Raw genomic sequence first — 22,321 nt, 5'->3', positions numbered from 1 at the left:
AAAACGCTGCCGTTCTCAAATTCAGCCTGGAAATGAAACCCCAAGGGTGTGCATGAGATTTCTGAAACCTCGCAGCTTCAGCTCGTACCGGAAAACGCAGCTTTTAATATGTATTAAAAAATCCCACTGCATAGGAACATATCTCAACACTGATGTTATCAGTTTATAAAAAGCAGGAAGTTATAGGTTTTTATTTTGCTGCTAAGACCCTTCCAGTAGACATGGCGTCAGTCCACGTGAAGCCGCTGAGCTCAGCTATTGGATCCAGTAGACATGGCGTCAGTCCACGTGAAGCCGCTGAGCTCAGCTATTGGATCCAGTAGACATAGGCGTCAGTCCACGTGAAGCCGCTGAGCTCAGCTATTGGATCCAGTAGACATGGCATCAGTCCACGTGAAGCCGCTGAGCTCAGCTATTGGATCCAGTAGACATGGCGTCAGTCCACGTGAAGCCGCTGAGCTCAGCTATTGGATCCAGTAGACATAGGCGTCAGTCCACGTGAAGCCGCTGAGCTCAGCTATTGGATCCAGTAGACATAGGCGTCAGTCCACGTGAAGCCGCTGAGCTCAGCTATTGGATCCAGTAGACATGGCATCAGTCCACGTGAAGCCGCTGAGCTCAGCTATTGGATCCAGTAGACATGGCGTCAGTCCACGTGAAGCCGCTGAGCTCAGCTATTGGATCCAGTAGACATAGGCGTCAGTCCACGTGAAGCCGCTGAGCTCAGCTATTGGATCCAGTAGACATGGCGTCAGTCCACGTGAAGCCGCTGAGCTCAGCTATTGGATTCAGTAGACATGGCGTCAGTCCACGTGAAGCCGCTGAGCTCAGCTATTGGATCCAGTAGACATGGCGTCAGTCCACGTGAAGCCGCTGAGCTCAGCTATTGGATCCAGTAGACATGGCGTCAGTCCACGTGAAGCCGCTGAGCTCAGCTATTGGATCCAGTAGACATGGCGTCAGTCCACGTGAAGCCGCTGAGCTCAGCTATTGGATCCAGTAGACTTGGCGTCAGTCCACGTGAAGCCGCTGAGCTCAGCTATTGGATCCAGTAGACATGGCGTCAGTCCACGTGAAGCCGCTGAGCTCAGCTATTGGATCCAGTAGACATGGCGTCAGTCCACGTGAAGCCGCTGAGCTCAGCTATTGGATCCAGTAGACATGGCGTCAGTTGTGCAGGCAATAACAGGCACCGGAATGAGCGGCTGAACCTGGGAAGGGCGAGGAAGAGCTCATTCAGACGGACAGTTTTTCATGCATGAGTAGATCAGTCCTTGATTCATCAGTGATTCTGTTCAGTATTTTTTTTTAAATTACATTCAGAGAACAGTGAGTTTTCTGAATATGGAAAACCCCTTTAAGAAAAAAAAAATGAGGGCATCAGAAAAACTGCTCACCACTATTCCATATGTGGGAAGGAGGTGACAGACAAGCGGTTAGAAGTCTTCTTATCAGTCCATGGAATGGAGACGACCCAGACAGACACACACAGACGAAGCCACCAGAGTACATAGGTCTCTCTCACACATTCAATCCACGAGTACATGGGTCTCACACACACACAGACCAGCCCCTAGAGTACATGGGTCACACACACACACACACAAGTACATGGATCTCACACACACACACACCAGCCACTAGAGTACATGGGTCACACACACACACACACACACACACACACACGAGTACATGGGTCTCACACACACACACCAGCCACTAGAGTACATGGGTCACACACACACACACACACACACACACACACACACACACACACACGAGTACATGGGTCTCACACACACACACACGAGTATATGGGTCACACACACACACACAAGAGTACATAGGTCACACACACACACGAGTACATGGGTCTCACACACACACACCAGCCACTAGAGTACATGGGTCACACACACACACACACGAGTATATGGGTCTCACTCACACACACACACACACACCAGCCACTAGAGTACATGGGTCTCTCACACACACACACACACACACAAAAGAGTACATGGGTCTCTCACACACACACAGAGCAGCCACTAGAGTACATGGGTCTCACTCTCACACACACACCCCAGCCACCAGAATACATGGGTCTCTCTCTCACACACAAACACAGACATACACACACAAAAGAGTACATGGGTCACACACACACCAGCCACTAGAGTACATGGGTCTCTCACAAACACACACACACACCCCAGCCACCAGAATACATGGGTCTCTCACACACACACAGCCCAGCCACTAGAGTACATGGGTCTCACTCACACACAGCCCAGCCACCAGAATACATGGGTCACACACACACCAGAGTACATGGGTCGCACACACACCAGCCACTAGAGTACATGGGTCATACACACACACACACACAAGTACATGGGTCACACACACACACACACACACACACACGAGTACATGGGTCTCACACACACAAGAGTACATGGGTCACACGGTCACACACACACGAATACATGGGTCACACGGTCACACACACACGAATACATGGGTCTCACACACACACACGAGTACATGGGTCTCACACACACACACACACACACACACACACACACACACAGAGCAGCCACTAGAGTACATGGGTCTCTCACAAACACACACACACACCCCAGCCATCAGAATACATGGGTCTCACACACACACACATCAGAGTACATGGGTCGCACACACACCAGCCACAAGAGTACATGGGTCTAACACACACCCACCCCAGCCACAAGAGTACATGAGTCTCACACACACACACACCAGCCACTAGAGTACATGGGTCACACACACACCAGCCACAAGAGTACATGGGTCTCACACTCACACACAGACCAGCCACAAGAGTACATGGGTCTCACACTCACACACAGACCAGCCACAAGAGTACATGGGTCTAATAATTAGCTGCTCTCCCTCCAGTTTCATTTCAAGCTGTGATCCAGCAGTTGAAGGGTTAAAAGTAGTGATGAGCGAGTAGCATTGTTGCTGGGTCTCCCCGAGCACGTTTGGGTGATCTCCGAGTACTTTGGCATGCTGGGAGATTTAGTTTTCATCGTCTCAGCTGCATGATTTGCGACTTGTAGACAGGCTGAATACGTGTGGGGATTCCCTAACAAACAGGCAACCCCCACATGTATTCAGTCTGTCTAGCAGTCGCAAATCATGCAGCTCAGGCAACGAAAACTAAATCTCCAGGCACTAAAAAATACTTGGAGATCACCCGAGCAACAAGTATAGTCGCTCATCACTAGTAAAAAGGACCCAGCTCTGTGTTCTTCATTTACAAAGCACAGACCCAGCACAATGTCTCCTAGTTCTAATCTCAAACATCTCCAGGAGGCGAGTAAGCAGCAGGTATGAGCAGAAGCTGCTGGACAAGGCAGTACTTAATTCTCAGTGACACAACTGAAGCCAGAGCTGATCTGCTGAAATTGATTTCATCAGCTCCTTGCTTCCTCCGGCAGAAGTCGCTTCACCAATAGTAAGACAGCGGGGCTAACACCACGCTGTGAGCTCACATTTGAGTTCCTGCCCTTTCGTTGTTTCTGTCTGAGGGCCGGACAGAAACAACCAAAGGTCCGGATGTGGCCCGTGGGCCGCCATTTGCCCACGTCTGATATATACAGTTAGGTCCATACACATTTTGACAGTGACATAAGTTGTGGCATTTTAGCTGTTTACAAAAACATTTTGAAGACATAGTTATACAATCAATATGGGCTTAAATTGCAGTCTCTTCGCTTTCATTTTAGGGTATCCACATCCTAATTGGAGTAAGTGTTTAGGAATGACAGCTCTTCAATATGTAGCTCCCTCTTTTTAAGGAAAACCAAAAGTAAGTAGACAGTTATCTCAAAAGTGCTTTAATGTGCTGCAAAGACTATTCATTCAATCCATCAGTTAAGCAGGTAAAAGATCTGGCACTGATTCAAGGTGTGGCATTTGCATTTGGAAGCTGTTGCTGTGAACCCACAACATGTGGACAAAGGCGCTCTCAATGGAAGACAAACAGACCATCATTAGGCTGAAAAAAAACCCTGAAAAATCTATCAGAAAGATAGCAGGAATTGCCAAATCAACACTTGGGTTCATTCATTCATGCAACACTGGAGGATAATCGCATTATTTGCATCTCGGCTTTGGGAAAATGGCCGCCGCCATCTCTTCTGCGCACGCGCAGCATCCCGCGGCAATTTTCCTGAAGCCCCGTGCAGCAGAGCACTCCATCTGCGCACGCGCGGCCCCAGGAAGATGGCCGCCCCCACCGATGCAAGGGATTACAGCGCAGATCGCGCGCTGTTTCTTCACGTGCGCGCAGGGAATTCGGAAATTGGACATGCGCACACCACTACGCCACCAACGGAAAGCTGGGGAACAAAAGAGCGATGTCACCACGCCCACCTGACCAGACCAGCCTGATTGACAGACGAAAACGGCGACTTTGGTAATGTATTTCTCAGCATAGGTGGGGAATCAGGGTACACTACATACACTATAGTAACGCACAGCGCAGGCCCTATTTAACAGTATTTATATCTCAATCTGAAAAAACGGGGTGACAGGTTCCCTTTAATGACGGAGTCTAAGGAGAATAGGTCACGCTCAGAGTCATTCTTTGTGTTTAAGGTGTGTACAGATCAGTGAAACTTATAGGACAGCGCGCGGTCTGTTTAAAAAACCCTACACAGACATATACAAGAGATGGGTAAATCCAGCCAAAGGTTGATGGTGTGCAGATATTCTCCATACCAAAGTTTCTACAGGGAATCTGTTAGTAGGATGAACCCTCCTAAGCCGTCTATATGGGTATGCAGGTTATAGGAGGCTGAATACAATGACACCGTGATATCTGTGACCTGATGTACAAGAAATACGTACGCTACTCACCTGGTAGCAGTGTTTTTTCAGGAGCCATGACAGCACAACGAGTGAGGGGATCCGCCCTTCAGGGACAGGAAACCTACAGACATAAAAGGGCGGTACCTCTCTCCCACGTCAGTTGGTTCCAGAGCATGAGAGGACCACCAAGGTTAATAACACAGATGCAGCATATAAACCAATACATTTTATTATGTAAGTGAACAAGCAATTATAAGGAAAACCGAAAGGGTATTGAATCATCCAGAAAATAGGGTAGGGAATCTAAGGGTGCTGTCATGGCTCCTGAAAAAACACTGCTACCAGGTGAGTAGCGTACGTATTTATTCAGTCGCCATGACAGCACAACGAGAGACTTTCAGAGAAAACAAGGAAGACTAGGGGGGGATAATAGCCTCCAGCACCCTTCTCCCAAACGTAAGGTCTGAGGAACTACCCAGATCTAATCTGTAGTGTCTAAGAAAGGTAGAAGGAGAAGACCATGTGGCCGCCTTACATATGTCTTCGATCGATACTTCTGACCTCTCCGCCCAGGAAGATGCTACAGCCCGCGTGGAGTGTGCCTTTATACCATCTGGAACTTCGTTGCCACCTGCTGTATAAGCGAGAGAGATTGCCTCCCTGATCCATCTAGCTAGAGAGTTTTTAGATACTCTAAGACCTTTCCTCACCCCTTGATAGGCTACAAACAGAGAGTTATCTTTTTTCCAGGCATCTGAAACTGTAATATATCTAAGGAGGCATCTTCTTACATCTAAGCAATGATATTTACGTTCTTTATCGTTAGCAGGGTTGGAGCAAAATGAGGGTAGGACTACCTCCTGTACCCTGTGGAATTTTGACGCAACTTTCGGAAGATAGAGGGGATCGGGTTTCAAGATTACTCTATCCTCCCTGAACTGTATGTATGGTGGATGTCTGGAAAGTGCCTGCAGATCACTAACCCTTCTAGCAGATGTGAGTGCAACCAACAGGGCTGTTTTGATTGAAAGGATTTTTATAGGAATGGTATCGATAGGCTCGAATGGGGCTTGCGTTAGGGCTGAGAGAACTAGATTCAGATCCCATGGGACTAACCTTTGTTTGATGATTGGTCTGGACCTAGTGACTGCTTTGAAAAATCTGGATATCCAGTGATTACTGGCTAAGTTAAGATTGTATAGTGCCCCCAGAGCCGACACTTGTACTCAGAGTACTTGTGGCCAAGCCCATCTCTAGTCCTTTCTGTAAAAATTCAAGAATCTGGTTAATTTGAGCCCCTGAACATGACAGAAATTTTCTCCACACTCTAACATAGATGCTCGTTGTAGAGGGTTTCCTACTTTTAAGGAGTGTATTTACTAAATTCTGAGATAATCCCTTCCCCCTCAGTAAAGACCTTTCAAGTTCCATGCCGCTAGGTGTAAGTTGGCTACTCGTGGATGGAGGATTGGGCCTTGGGAGAGTAGATCTGGCAGTTCTGGGAGAATCCATGGTTGGCAGACAGAATGGGGCTATCAAGATTACCTGGGCCCTGTCCTCCCGAATCTTCCTCAGAACTAATGGTATTAGGTTTAGAGGGGGAAAGGCATATGCGAGACTGAAGCGCCAAGATATTAGTAGAGCGTCCACCGCATATGGGTTGTCTTTTGGATTTAGGGAGCAGAACTGGTGCAATTTTTTGTTCCCCCTGCTGGCAAAAAGGTCTATCTCTGGACAACCCCATAACTGAATGATCTGCTTGAAGACGGCTGGATTTAGCGACCACTCTCCCTGTCTGAGTCTGTTGCGGCTTAAGTAGTCGGCTTTGGTATTGATACTTCCTCTTATATGAAGTGCCGTCAGAGAGAGAAGATGTTCTTCGGCCACCTGAAAAATATGATTTGCGACCTTCATCAATGAACTGGATTGTGTACCACCTTGACGATTAATGTAGGCCACAGTTACCCGATTGTCCGATAATAGTCTGACGTGTCGACCCTGTAGGGGTACAAGGAATTTATTTAAGGCATGTTTTACAGCCAACAGCTCTTTTAGATTGGAGGAGGAGTCCTCTTCAGACTGAGGCCATAGCCCCTGAACCCAATCCTCCCCTAAGTGAGCCCCCCATCCCTTAGGGCTAGCATCCGTAGTCAGAACTCTAGAAACATGATTTATCCAAGGGACCCCCCTATGTAGATTTGAAGTGTGAGTCCACCAAACAAGTGAACGTGTAGTCTCCGCAGAAAGTGTAAATTTACTATCGAGGTGAGCCCCTAGACGACGGGAATTGTGTAAAACGTCCCATTGTAGTGTCCTTGTGTGGAACTGGGCCCAGAGGACCGCCGGGATGCAAGACGTAAGAGTGCCCAAGAGAGACATTGCACTTCTAACTGACACTAAGGGATTGCCAATCGCCCTGGTGACCAGCTGTTGAACCTTAGCTACCTTTGCGTCCGGCAGGCGACACTCCTGCCGACTAGAGTCTACAATAAATCCCAGAAACTCTTGTATTTTTAGGGGCTGAAGACGTGATTTTTTGAGATTGATTATCCAGCCCAAGTCATTCAAAGCTCTCATCACTTTTTCTAGCTGGTCCTTGCAATGTGAATCTGAGTGACCTACAATTAGTAAATCATCTAGGTATGGGATTACTAATATGTCTTGTTCATGTAAGTGTGCCATAACCTCCACCATGATTTTAGTGAACACCCTGGGTGCAACTGCGACTCCGAAGGGAAGTGCCTGATATTGAAAATGTTCTATCGTGCCAGCTAGTGAAACCGCCACCCTAAGAAACTTTTGATGATCTACATGTATAGGAACATGGTAGTAGGCGTCTTTGAGATCTAAGACAACCATAAAACAATGGTTAAAGAGTAACTTTATTGCTGTTTTAACCGACTCCATCTTGAAGGAGGGAACCAACAAAAAATTGTTCAGGCCTTTCAAATTAATAATAGTGCGATATGAACCGTCAGGTTTTTTGATCAGGAATAGAGGGGAATAAAACCCCCTACCTTCCTCTCCCGTAGGGACTCTGACCAAAACTTTCTTTTGTTGAAGTTCCCGGACCTCAGACTCCAGCGCCAACTGCTCTGTAGAGGAGGAACGAACAGGTGTCAACATAAACTTGTCTCGAGGAATATGGTGGAAGTCAAACTTTAGGCCTTTTTCCACGATGCCTAGAATCCATGGGCTACTCGTGATCCGTACCCAGGCCGGGTAGAAGGCCGAAAGCCTACCCCCCCACCTGGTCCGCCAGACATTGCGGTTTCTTAAATTCTCGTGAAGGATTAAACATAAATCCTTTACCCCTTCTTCTGTTGCTGTCGTATCTGGTAGATTCCCTGTTAGAATCTCTATACGGCCTTCTACGGCTAGACCATCCTCTATTGTAGTCCCGTCTGTAAAAGGGTCTTCCTAGGAAAGGGAAGCGTTTTTTATTATCCCCTGCTTTTTCCAATAATTCATCTAGGACCGGTCCGAATAAGTGAGCTCCTTCACAGGGGATGCTACATAACTTTGTTCTGAAGACACAAAAGAGAATAGTAAAACCAAAAACACTCAGTTTGAAAAAATGTTGCAGTAATCCGCAAGTGCTAGTAAAAGATGTAAAAAACAGGGTATTTGGTTGATACGTTTTTTGCAAAAAATGTATACTAAGCTGCTCTACCAATCTTCACGGTATACCCTTATCAGAGCAGTCCTAACTAATGTATGCAATCCCTATCTGATGTATTTAAAAACCTGATCATCTGTATATAACCTGTGTGAACAGGGTTCAGAGAGGAAAAATCCATGTGTGCATACAGGGTAGAACAGCTTTTGTGCAGATAGCCCAAGAGGAGTGGTGGAACTCCCCAGTCTTGTAGACACAAGAGAACAATTATGGAAACAGGAACACATGGGCTACTTGCACAGTGAACAAGTCTGTATGATCATGTTCACACACCACCAAGAAACCTGAAGACACAAAAGAGAATAGTAAAACCAAAAACACTCAGTTTGAAAAAATGTTGCAGTAATCCGCAAGTGCTAGTAAAAGATGTAAAAAACAGGGTATTTGGTTGATACGTTTTTTGCAAAAAATGTATACTAAGCTGCTCTACCAATCTTCACGGTATACCCTTATCAGAGCAGTCCTAACTAATGTATGCAATCCCTATCTGATGTATTTAAAAACCTGATCATCTGTATATAACCTGTGTGAACAGGGTTCAGAGAGGAAAAATCCATGTGTGCATACAGGGTAGAACAGCTTTTGTGCAGATAGCCCAAGAGGAGTGGTGGAACTCCCCAGTCTTGTAGACACAAGAGAACAATTATGGAAACAGGAACACATGGGCTACTTGCACAGTGAACAAGTCTGTATGATCATGTTCACACACCACCAAGAAACCTGAAGACACAAAAGAGAATAGTAAAACCAAAAACACTCAGTTTGAAAAAATGTTGCAGTAATCCGCAAGTGCTAGTAAAAGATGTAAAAAACAGGGTATTTGGTTGATACGTTTTTTGCAAAAAATGTATACTAAGCTGCTCTACCAATCTTCACGGTATACCCTTATCAGAGCAGTCCTAACTAATGTATGCAATCCCTATCTGATGTATTTAAAAACCTGATCATCTGTATATAACCTGTGTGAACAGGGTTCAGAGAGGAAAAATCCATGTGTGTTCCTGTTTCCATAACTTTGTTCTGGCCTGTAAGTCCCCTGGCCAGCATTTTATCCATAGCGCTCTCCGGGCTGCGTTAGATAACGCTGAGGACCTGGTGGCCAACCTGACCGAGTCTGCTGATGCGTCCGAAAGGAAAGCTGCCGCATCCTGGATTATAGGCATAGAGGATAATATTTCAGTTCTGGGAACCTTATCCTTGAGCTGATCTTCGAGGTGTCCTAACCATACCATCAAGGACCGGGCTGTACAGGTGGCTGCTATAGCTGGTCTCAAGGACCCAGCCGAAGTCTCCCAAGCTCCTTTAAGAAAAGTATCAGCTTTCCTGTCTAATGGGTCCTTTAGGTTCCCCAAGTCGTCAAAGGGGAGAGATGTTTTTTTGCATGCTTTGGCGACTGCCGCATCCAGCTTCGGAACCTTATCCCATGAGGATGAAGCCTCCTCCTCAAAGGGATATCTTCGTTTAAATGCAGGCGGAAGTGACCCCTTTCTCTCGGGTTTCTTCCATTCTTTTGAAATTAGTGATTTTATCTTGTCCACCACTGGAAAGGCTCTACGGGACTTCCGCTCAATACCTTTGAACATTACATCCTGAATGGAGCATTCTGATTGGGCGTCCTCTATCCCCATTGTACTGTTAACTGCTTTAACAAGATGGTTAACCCTATCCAAGGACAAACAAGCCCGACTAGACTCCAGATCTTCAGAGGAGGAGGAAGACGGGAGGGACCCAGAGCTCAGCTCACCGGAGTCCGAATTTTCATCAGATAAAGGGGATGACCTTTCAACTTCCGTCACCCGAGACTTGGACTTTACAGAACTTCTCACTTCGTGTCTAACCATCTCTCTAATTGTGGAGGTCAGATCAGGAGCCTCTTCCTCCAGTAAACGTTGTATACATGTTTTGCACAATTTCCTTAAATGCCCGTCTGGAAGTGGCTCTGCACATTCGGCACACTGCCTATGTTTGGCCTTAGTTAAACTTTTCCTCCCCTAATAAGGAGAGAGGGAAAATAAGGGGAACAAATAATCACTAAGTGAACTTTCACGAAGATCACTTACCCCGCCAGTAATGAGTGGTACCGTAAATGGGGGGTCCTTCGCAGCCGGCAATTCCTTACGGCTTGAGGACTTTGGTCTTAAAGTTTGAGCCTCCTTAGCTCCACCAGCGCGGCTACTGCCACTAGACCGACGCTGGGAGCTCCTCCGAGGCTTCTCTAACTGCTGAAGCTCCTGCTGCTGCTGCTGCTGCTGCTGGCTGCTCTGTGTTCCTTCTGGCGACTCCATTACGGAATGGAACAGGAACACCAGCCACCATGTGTGCAGCGTTTAAAAAAGGCCCCCAGGGTACCGCACCCGATGGGGGTTAGCAGGGAATCCTAGGTGCCGCCTTAATCGATGAGGGACCGCCACCGCTCCGTGCTGCGCCGCCCCCGCCCGACAGAAAAAACCTCCGTCAGACCATCCCCGAAGCCCGGATTGCCCCCAGCTGGGCGCCGCCATTGGCCGGAAGAAACCAGCGCTACTGCGCATGCCCGGCCACGTCATCCGGCCGCGCCGCTCGCCGCGTCATCCGGACACGCCCCTTCCGGACGCGGCAGCGGCGCCAAGCAGACACGCGGACCGGGACGGCAGCAGACACCTCACCGGACCGATACCGACCCCCGCTAGGCACAGACGGACTCCGAGGACCCAGCAGCCGCACCAAGCGTAGACTCCCTCCTCCAGATCCTCCACAGGTACCCATTTACTGCGGACACCATAGAAGCCAGCCTATTTGTGTGAGGCTGCTTCCTCCTGCTACCACCTACACCAACAGTCCCCCTGCCGTGTGGTGCTTCCTGCCCCCTGATCAGGCCGAGGTAGGGGGCCCCCGCTACCAGTATCAGCCTGACAGGGGTGGGGACGTGTCATACCTTCGACCTTCTTCACAGTCCTGTCTGAAGAGGTTCCGCTGTCAGGGACAGGAAACCAACTGACGTGGGAGAGAGGTACCGCCCTTTTATGTCTGTAGGTTTCCTGTCCCTGAAGGGCGGATCCCCTCTCTCGTTGTGCTGTCATGGCGACTGAATAAAATATGGCTTTCTCTGGAATAAGACATTGGATCAGATCTCAAGGTATCCTTTTATTCAACTTCATACGTCCTACATGGCCATATAGTTCTTCTCCAGGGCAAGATTTTGGTCTACAAATGTAAAAAATTAGGGCCCAATTGAACATTTGCGTTTTGTTTTTTTAAATCACTTATTTTCTTTTGTTTTGTGGTATTTGCTTACACATTGGTCACAAAGTAAGAAAATGTATTTCATTGTGTCTTTAAGGATACGTGCACACGTTCAGGTGGTTTTTTCACGGTAAAAACGCTATACAAACTCATTAAAAACGCATACATTATGCATCCTATCATTTAGAATGCATTCTGCATGTTTTGTTCACATGATGTGTTTTTTTCCGCGAAAAAACGCATCGCGGCAAAAAAAAGCAGCATGTTCATTAATTTTGCGGTTTTTCTGCGTTTTTCCCGCTATTCCATGCATTTGGGAAAAAACGCATGAAAAACGCGAAAAAAACGCATGCGGATTTCTGGCAGAAATGTCTGGTTTTTGTCAGGAAAATTTCTGCAAGAAATCCTGACATGTGTACATACCCTAAAGGTGTCCCCTCGTTTTGCCGCTACAAGATGCGGCCATTGCCTTTCGGGGCTTATCTACAGCATTCTGTAATGCTGCAGATAAGCCCCGGATCCGATCTGAAAGAGAAGAAAAACAAGTTTTATTATACTGACCCGGGGGCAGTCCAGGCCGATGGGTGTCGCAGGTTTGGGTCCGGCGCCTCCCTTCTTCATACGATGTCATCCTCTTCCTTGCTTTGTGCCACGCTCTGGCGCAGGCGTACTGATCTGCCCTGTTTGAGGGCAGGGGAAAGTACTGCAGTGCGCAAGCGCCGGGAAAGGTCGGAGAGGCCCAGCGTCTGCGCACTACAGTACTTTGCTCTGCCCTCAAACAGGGCAGATCAGTACGCCTGCGCAGAAGCGTGGCACAAAGCAAGGAAGAGGACGACATCGTATGAAGAAGGGAGGCGCCGGACCCAAACCTGCGACACCCATCGGACCGCACTGTTCCCCCTCGGGTGAGTATAATCTAACTTTTTTCTCTTTCAGGTCGGATCCGGGGCTTATCTGCAGCATTACAGAATGCTGTAGATAAGCCCCGAAAGTCAATGGCCGCATCTTGTAGCGGCAAACCGAGGCGATAGGTTCCCTTTAATAGTTTTCTGGTGTATATAGAAACACTCTGGGGGAGGAAGGGCACATGTGTGACAAATTGTGCACCTCTTTTAAAAGTCAAAAATGATAAATTAGACAAAAATAACTCAAAGCCCCAAACCAGACCCACATGTTATGAACAGGCAATTCAGAACCACAATGGACCTTGAAGTTCAGAGCAAACAAGGTGACCTGACATTTGCCAAAAACATAGGACAAGCTCTGAGACGTGGAAACTCTGCTGACCGCAATCCCTAATCCTAACACACCACACTAGAGGTAGCCGTGGATTGCGCATAACGCTCCCTATGCAACTCGGCACAGCCCGAGAAACTAACCAGCCCCGAAGATAGAAAAATAAGCCTACCTTGCCTCAGAGAAATTCCCCAAAGGAAAAGGCAGCCCCCCACATATAATGACTGTGAGTTAAGATGAAATACAAAAACAGAGATGAAATAGATTTAGCAAAGTGAGGCCCGACTTACTGAATAGACCGAGGATAGGAAAGATAGCTTTGCGGTCAACACAAAAACCTACAAACAACCACGCAGAGGGGCAAAAAGACCCTCCGCACCGACTAACGGTACGGAGGTGCTCCCTCTGCGTCTCAGAGCTTCCAGCAAGCAAGAAAAACCACTATAGCAAGCTGGACAGAAAATATAGCAAACAAAAAAAACACAAGCAGAACTTAGCTTATGCAGGATAGAGAGGCCACAGGAACGATCCAGGAGGAAGCAAGACCAATACTAGAACATTGACTGGAGGCCAGGATCAAAGCACCAGGTGGAGTTAAATAGAGCAGCACCTAACGACTTAATCTCATCACCTGGGGAAGGAAACTCAGAAGCCGCAGTACCACTCTCATCCACCAAAGGAAGCTTATAGACAGAATCAGCCGCAGTACCACTCACGACCACAGGAGGGAGCTTGGCCACAGAATTCACAACAGTACCCCCCCCCTTGAGGAGGGGTCACCGAACCCTCACCAGAGCCCCCAGGCCGACCAGGATGAGCAACATGAAAGGCACGAACCAGATCGGCAGCATGGACATCAGAGGCAAAGACCCAGGAATTATCTTCCTGACCATAACCTTTCCACTTAACCAGATACTGGAGTTTCCGTCTCGAAACACGAGAATCCAAAATCTTCTCCACAATATACTCCAATTCCCCTTCAACCAAAACCGGAGCAGGAGGATCAATAGACGGAACCACAGGTGCCACGTATCTCCGCAACAATGACCTATGGAACACGTTATGGATGGAAAAAGAAGCCGGAAGAGTCAAACGAAAAGACACAGGATTAAGAACCTCAGAAATCCTATATGGACCAATGAAACTAGGCTTAAATTTAGGAGAGGAAACCTTCATAGGAATATAACGAGATGGCAACCAAACCAAATCCCCAACACGAAGTCGGGGACCCACACAGCGCCTGCGGTTAGCGAAACGTTGAGCCTTCTCCTGGGACAAAGTCAGATTGTCCACTACATGAGTCCAAATCTGCTGCAACCTATCCACCACAGTATCCACACCAGGACAGTACGAAGACTCAACCTGCCCTGAAGAGAAACGAAGGTGGAACCCAGAATTGCAGAAAAACGGCGAAACCAAAGTAGCCGAGCTGGCCCGATTATTAAGGGCGAACTCAGCCAAAGGCAAAAAGGACACCCAATCATCCTGATCAGCAGAAACAAAACATCTCAGATATGTTTCCAAGGTCTGATTGGTTCGTTCAGTCTGGCCATTAGTCTGAGGATGGAAAGCCGAGGAAAAAGACAAATCAATGCCCATCCTAGCACAAAAGGCTCGCCAAAACCTCGAAACAAACTGGGAACCTCTGTCAGAAACGATGTTCTCTGGAATGCCATGTAAATGAACCACATGCTGAAAAAACAATGGCACCAAATCAGAGGAGGAAGGCAATTTAGACAAGGGCACCAAATGGACCATCTTAGAGAAGCGATCACAAACCACCCAAATGACCGACATTCTTTGAGAGACGGGGAGATCCGAAATAAAATCCATAGAGATATGCGTCCAAGGCCTCTTCGGGACCGGCAAGGGCAAAAGCAACCCACTGGCACGAGAACAGCAGGGCTTAGCCCGAGCACAAATCCCACAGGACTGCACAAAAGAACGCACATCCCGCGACAGAGAGGGCCACCAAAAGGATCTAGCCACCAAATCTCTGGTACAAAAGATTCCAGGATGACCAGAGAACACCGAACAATGAACCTCAGAGATAACTTTATTCGTCCACCTATCAGGGACAAACAGTTTCTCCGCTGGGCAACGGTCAGGTCTATTAGCCTGAAATTTTTGCAGCACCCGCCGCAAATCAGGGGAGATGGCAGACAAAATTACCCCCTCTTTGAGAATACCCGCCGGCTCAGACAAACCCGGAGAATCGGGCACAAAACTCCTAGACAGGACATCCGCCTTCACATTTTTAGAGCCCGGAAGGTACGAAACCACAAAGTCAAAACGGGAGAAAAACAGCGACCAACGAGCCTGTCTAGGATTCAACCGTTTGGCAGACTCGAGATAAGTCAAGTTTTTGTGATCAGTCAAGACCACCACGCGATACTTAGCTCCTTCAAGCCAATGACGCCACTCCTCGAATGCCCACTTCATGGCTAGCAACTCTCGATTGCCAACATCATAATTTCGCTCAGCAGGCGAAAATTTCCTGGAAAAGAAGGCGCATGGTTTCATCACCGAGCAATCAGAACTTCTCTGCGACAAAACAGCCCCTGCTCCAATTTCGGAAGCATCAACCTCGACCTGGAACGGAAGCAAAACATCTGGTTGGCACAACACAGGGGCAGAAGAAAAACGACGCTTCAACTCCTGAAAAGCTTCCACAGCAGCAGAAGACCAATTGACCACATCAGCACCCTTCTTGGTTAAATCAGTCAACGGTTTAGCAATGCTAGAAAAATTAGCGATGAAGCGACGATAAAAATTAGCAAAGCCCAGGAACTTCTGCAGACTCTTCAGAGATGTTGGCTGAGTCCAATCATAAATGGCCTGAACTTTAACAGGGTCCATCTCGATAGTAGAAGGAGAAAAAATGAACCCCAAAAATGAAATCTTCTGAACACCAAAGAGACACTTTGACCCCTTCACAAACAAAGAATTAGCACGCAGGACCTGGAACACCATTCTGACCTGCTTCACATGAGACTCCCAATCATCCGAGAAGACCAAAATATCATCCAAGTATACTATCAGGAATTTATCCAGGTACTCTCGGAAGATGTCATGCATAAAGGACTGAAACACTGATGGAGCATTAGAAAGTCCGAATGGCATAACCAGGTACTCAAAATGGCGTTCGGGCGTATTAAATGCTGTTTTCCATTCATCGCCCCGTTTGATACGCACAAGATTATACGCACCACGAAGATCTATCTTGGTGAACCAACTAGCCCCCTTAATCCGGGCAAACAAATCAGACAGCAGCGGCAAGGGGTACTGAAATTTGACCGTAATTTTATTTAGAAAGCGGTAATCAATACAAGGTCTCAGCGAACCATCCTTCTTGGCCACAAAAAAGAAACCCGCTCCCAATGGCGACGATGACGGTCGAATATGACCCTTCTCCAAAGACTCCTTCACGTAACTCCGCATAGCGGCGTGCTCAGGTACAGATAAATTAAACAGTCTACCCTTAGGAAACTTACTACCAGGAATCAAATCGATAGCACAATCACAATCCCTATGCGGAAGTAGGGCATTGGACTTGGGCTCATCGAATACATCCCGGTAATCAGACAAGAACTCTGGGACCTCAGAAGGGGTGGATGATGAGATAGACAGAAATGGAACATCACCATGTACCCCCTGACAACCCCAGCTGGACACAGACATTGATTTCCAATCTAATACTGGGTTATGGACTTGTAGCCATGGCAACCCCAACACGACCACATCATGCAGATTATGCAACACCAGAAAGCGAATATCCTCCTGGTGCGCAGGAGCCATGCACATGGTCAGCTGGGTCCAATACTGAGGCTTATTCTTGGCCAAAGGCGTAGCATCAATTCCTCTCAATGGAATAGGACACTGCAAGGGCTCCAAGACAAACCCACAGCGCCTAGCATACTCCAAGTCCATCAAATTCAGGGCAGCGCCTGAATCCACAAATGCCATGACAGAATAGGAAGACAAAGAGCAGATCAAAGTAACGGACAAAAGAAATTTCGACTGTACCGTACCAATGGTGGCAGACCTAGCGAACCGCTTAGTGCGCTTAGGACAATCGGAGATAGCATGAGTGGAATCACCACAGTAGAAACACAGCCCATTCTGACGTCTGTGTTCTTGCCGTTCAGCTCTGGTCAAAGTCCTATCGCACTGCATAGGCTCAGGTTTATGCTCAGATAATACCGCCAAATGGTGCACAGATTTACGCTCGCGCAAGCGTCGACCGATTTGAATGGCCAAAGACATAGACTCATTCAGACCAGCAGGCATAGGAAATCCCACCATGACATCCTTAAGGGCTTCAGAGAGACCCTTTCTGAAAATAGCTGCCAGCGCAGATTCATTCCATTGAGTGAGCACAGACCACTTTCTAAACTTCTGACAATAAATCTCTATCTCATCCTGACCCTGACACAGAGCCAGCAAATTTTTCTCTGCCTGATCCACTGAATTAGGTTCGTCGTACAGCAATCCGAGCGCCAGAAAAAACGCATCAATATTACATAATGCAGGATCTCCTGGCGCAAGGGAAAATGCCCAGTCTTGAGGGTCGCCACGCAATAAAGAAATAATGATTTTAACTTGTTGAACTGGGTCACCAGAGGAGCGGGGTTTCAAAGCCAGAAACAGTTTACAATTATTTTTAAAATTCAAAAATTTAGCTCTATCTCCAGAAAACATCTCAGGAATAGGAATTTTGGGTTCTAACATAGGATTCTGAACCACTAAATCTTGAATGTTCTGTACTCTTATAGTGAGATTATCCATCAAAGAGGACAGACCCTGAATGTCCATGTCCATACCTGTGTTCTGAACCACCCTGATGTATAGGGGAAAAGAAAGACAGAACACAGTGCAAAGAAAAAAAAATGGTCTCAGAACTTCTCTTTTCCCTCTATTGAGAAGCATTAGTACTTTGGGCCTCCAGTACTGTTATGAACAGGTAATTCAGAACCACAATGGACCTTGAAGTTCAGAGCACACAAGGTGACCTGACATTTGCCAAAAACATAGGACGAGCTCTGAGACGTGGAAATTCTGCTGACCGCAATCCCTAATCCTAACACACCACACTAGAGGTAGCCGTGGATTGCGCCTAACGCTCCCTATGCAACTCGGCACAGCCTGAGAAACTAACCAGCCCCGAAGATAGAAAAATAAGCCTACCTTGCCTCAGAGAAATTCCCCAAAGGAAAAGGCAGCCCCCCACATATAATGACTGAGTTAAGATGAAATACAAACACAGAGATGAAATAGATTTAGCAAAGTGAGGCCCGACTTACTGAATAGACCGAGGATAGGAAAGATAGCTTTGCGGTCAACACAAAAACCTACAAACAACCACGCAGAGGGGCAAAAAGACCCTCCGCACCGACTAACGGTACGGAGGTGCTCCCTCTGCGTCTCAGAGCTTCCAGCAAGCAAGAAAAACCACTATAGCAAGCTGGACAGAAAATATAGCAAACAATAAAAACACAAGCAGAACTTAGCTTATGCAGGATAGAGAGGCCACAGGAACGATCCAGGAGGAAGCAAGACCAATACTAGAACATTGACTGGAGGCCAGGATCAAAGCACCAGGTGGAGTTAAATAGAGCAGCACCTAACGACTTAATCTCATCACCTGGGGAAGGAAACTCAGAAGCCGCAGTAACACTCTCATCCACCAAAGGAAGCTTATAGACAGAACCAGCCGCAGTACCACTCACGACCACAGGAGGGAGCTTGGCCACAGAATTCACAACACCCACAGTACCAAAGGAAAAAAAAAAAGAAAAAAAAAACAGAAACCGACAAACACATATAATGGAGTTAAGAAAAACACAAATTGATATATGAATTAAAAAAAGCTTAAGATAAAACAAATAAAAAAAACTCAACACCCCCAGTATCCCAATAAGGGATCACTCCTTACACAACTGGCTCTGGATAGTGACAAGTAGGGTTGAGCGAAACTGGTCGGCCACTTTCAGAAGTCGCCGACTTTTGGCAAAGTCGGGTTTCATGAAACCCGACCCGACCCCTGTGTGGGGTCGGCCATGAAGTCGGCGATCTTCTGAATGTGGTATCGGAATTCCGATCCCGATTTCCAATATGTTTGCAATATCGGAAATCGGTATCGGAATCCATATTTAATGTAAAATAAAGAATTAAAATAAAAAATATCGCTATACTTACCCTCTGACGCGCCCTGGTACTAACCGGGAACCTTCCTTCCTTCGAATCAGCGCTTCCAGGACCTTGTGGTGACGTGGCGGTGACGTCGCGGCTTGTGATTGGTCGCGCGACCAATCACAAGCCGCGACGTCACGCAAGGTCCTGCAAGCGCTGATTCTTAGGAAGGAAGGCTGCCGGAAAGAAGCAGGGCGCGGCCGAGGGTGAGTATATACCTAATAGGAATATACTCACCCTCGGACGCGCCCTGCTTCTTTCCGGCAGCCTTCCTTCCTAAGAATCAGCGCTTGAAGGACCTTGCGTGACGTCGCGGCTTGGGATTGGTAGCGCGAGCGGTCACATGGGCGGCCGCGCGACCAATCACAAGCCGCGACGTCACCGCGACGTCACCGCAAGGTCCTGGAAGCGCTGATTCGAAGGAAGGAAGGTTCCCAGTTAGTACCAGGGCGCGTCAGAGGGTAAGTATAGCGATATTTTTTATTTGAATTCTTTATTTTACACTTAAATATGGATCCCAGGGCCTGAAGGAGAGTTTCCGCTCCTTCAGACCCTGGGAACCATTGGAAACCCAATGCACTGCATTGGGTTTTGAGTTTCGGCCGACCCCGACTTTTTTATAGGATTGGCCGATTTCACTTGACCCGACTTTTGAAAAAGTTGGGTTTCGTGAAACCCGACCCGATCCAATAAAAGTAAAGGTCGCTCAACCCTAGTGACAAGCACTGAATATAATGGCCTATCGCAGATTACACATTTACCAAGTGTAGGCACTTACCACTGTCCCGCTTTAAAAGTAAATTCACTATTTTCCACAGCAAGTCGCACTCTCTTCACAGCGGAAGATTCATTCGTTATCCCACAAATTTTCGCAGGAGAAATAATCTGTCCAAAAAAAATAAAAAAAATTACTTCACTGTGAAAACCACTTAACTGGTTCTTATTAATGAAACATGCACCTCTAGCATAAATAGGAATTTGATGAATTCTCCTGAGGATCTGTAATATACTTGTCACTCCGATTGAAATACAAGACACGTTAATTACGCTTCATATTGCTACCAAGGTTATTGTTGCAGTTTTGATAAAACCACTATTTGCTGCAGCTCTTCTAGTCCTCTCAGATGACGTAATAATAAGCTCTGTATACCCCTGTTCACAACATCAATGGACATCTTTCGGTATATACTGTGCATAGGCAGAAAGCTGCCGATCAGTGCTGAGGGCGGGTTATACTAAGCTCATGAATATCAAGAACGACCCAGAATGAGATCAACTCTACAGTGGCGGTTATAAGTTTTGAGACGGACACAAATTTGTGTTTTCACTACATTTGCTCCTTCTGTGTTTTTTTTATCCATCTCTTAGTCTGATATTTGTCTGGTTACTGATGCACAATTATGAGTGTTTCGTACATTTTTCAATGCTTATTGAAAAATAAATTAAGTTTATGCAAACACTCAATATTTACAGTGTTAATCCTTATTTTTCAAGACTTCTTATCCCTTTAATCCAGATAGTCATAACACATTAATAAAGAAGATTTCCCTCATCTCTGCTTTACATCAGCGCTGTTAGTAAAATGTTACTTTATTTTGTTTGCATTTTAGGAGGTATAAAAAATGTAGCAGAAATTTTTCATTTTTTCAAGGAAATTTACAAAACTTTTTTTTTTTACGGACCTACTAAGTTTTGAAGTGACTTCCGGGGTCCTATATACTGGAATCCCCCAAAAGTGATACTATTCTAAAAAACGCACCCCGTATTCAAAACAGCTGTCAGGTAGATTATTAACCCTTCAAGTATTTGTCAGGAATTAATGCAACGTAGCATTACAGGAATGAAGAAATTTATTTTTACCATCAAAATGTTGATAAAGTCTGCTGGCTATAGAGGCCTGTTCAGAAGTTAATGCCATTATTTGGCCGTGAATTGCCATGGCAAACATCAGGACCACACGATCAAGATCTCAGGGTGCCAATGGGGTTGGAGAGGTTAACTAGTGATAAATGAATATACTCGTTACTTGAGATTTCTCGAGCATGCTTGGGTGTCCTCCGAGTATTTTTTTAGTGCTCGGAGATTTAGTTTTTATTGCTGCAGCTGAATGATTTCCATCTGTTAGCCAGCATAAGTACATGTGGGGGTTCCCTAGCAACCAGGCAACCCCCACATGTACTTATGCTGGCTAACAGATGTAAATCATTCAGCTGCGGTCAATAAGGGGTTACATTTCTGTGGGTTTTTTTGTCTACTTGTTTTTTTTTTTGAGAATCGACCAGAGATTATCTATGGAAATAATAGCCAGAAAGTTTCCTGGCCATGAACCCACAATTTCAATGTTTTGTTGACCGCGACACTTAGTTATCGCATTTGCCTTGTGACGTGGTGCTCACTCATGCTGGAAAAAGCATGGCTTATCACAAATTGCTCCTGGATGGTTGGAAACAGGTGCCATTGAAGGTTGTTTAGACACCATTCTTGATTCATGACAGTGTTCTTAAAGAGAACAGGTCAGCAGGAGTTTGCTAAGTAAGCTACAGGCAGTCAGGTTGGTGCACGAAGGGTGTGAGAATAGATAGAAGGGACAGATTCTGAGGAACAGTTATATTAGTGCGGTGATTGGACATCAAACAGATGTGTTTTTTAAAGGGTTGTCCGGTCCACATCGTGTGACTGCAGACTTATGAATCCCCCCCAGCGCACGCATTGTGCGTTGTGAGGAATCGCCAGTTTCACAGCCGGGACTGGAGGGTATGTGTGAGGTTTACATACTTCTGCCCGGTCAGTGGGTGAACCTCGCTTCCCATACACTTGTACAGAGCGAGGCCGCGACCTCTAGTCGGCCATACCCACTCAACCACCACGTCACTAGAACACATAAAACACATAAATATAAAAAAAACTATAAGGTGGCACCATGAATGGCTAAGAATGATTATTCTAGAACATTGAGACTGCATTACTGCCATAGAAAATGGGAAAACGCTATATAATATATATAAAAATATTAATCTGTAAAATTGCTGTGAAAAATTACAGTAAAAAAGAAAGTACTTCGGGAATAGATAGGCCAATATAGGTGAGCCCAACAGCCAATGACAAGGCGTCCTTCACTGTTGGGTTCCT

The 22,321-nt window shown here is 46.6% G+C and overlaps 1 protein-coding gene across 4 annotated transcripts in view; it reads right to left on the bottom strand.

The window, feature by feature from the left end:
* The window catches only part of OXNAD1 (oxidoreductase NAD binding domain containing 1), a 95,583-nt gene that overhangs the window by 55,518 nt on the left and 17,744 nt on the right, over positions 1-22,321 (bottom strand). For all 4 annotated transcript variants that reach the window (XM_069729950.1, XM_069729952.1, XM_069729953.1 and 1 more), the window contains one exon: positions 19,971-20,077. In XM_069729950.1, the coding sequence (XP_069586051.1) occupies positions 19,971-20,077 (107 nt within the window). The remainder of the gene's footprint in view (positions 1-19,970; positions 20,078-22,321) is intronic.

The sequence above is a fragment of the Ranitomeya imitator genome, chromosome 6 (assembly GCF_032444005.1).
Source record: "Ranitomeya imitator isolate aRanImi1 chromosome 6, aRanImi1.pri, whole genome shotgun sequence".
NCBI classification, from domain to species: domain Eukaryota; kingdom Metazoa; phylum Chordata; class Amphibia; order Anura; family Dendrobatidae; genus Ranitomeya; species Ranitomeya imitator.
This window is presented reverse-complemented; position numbering and strand designations above follow the sequence as displayed.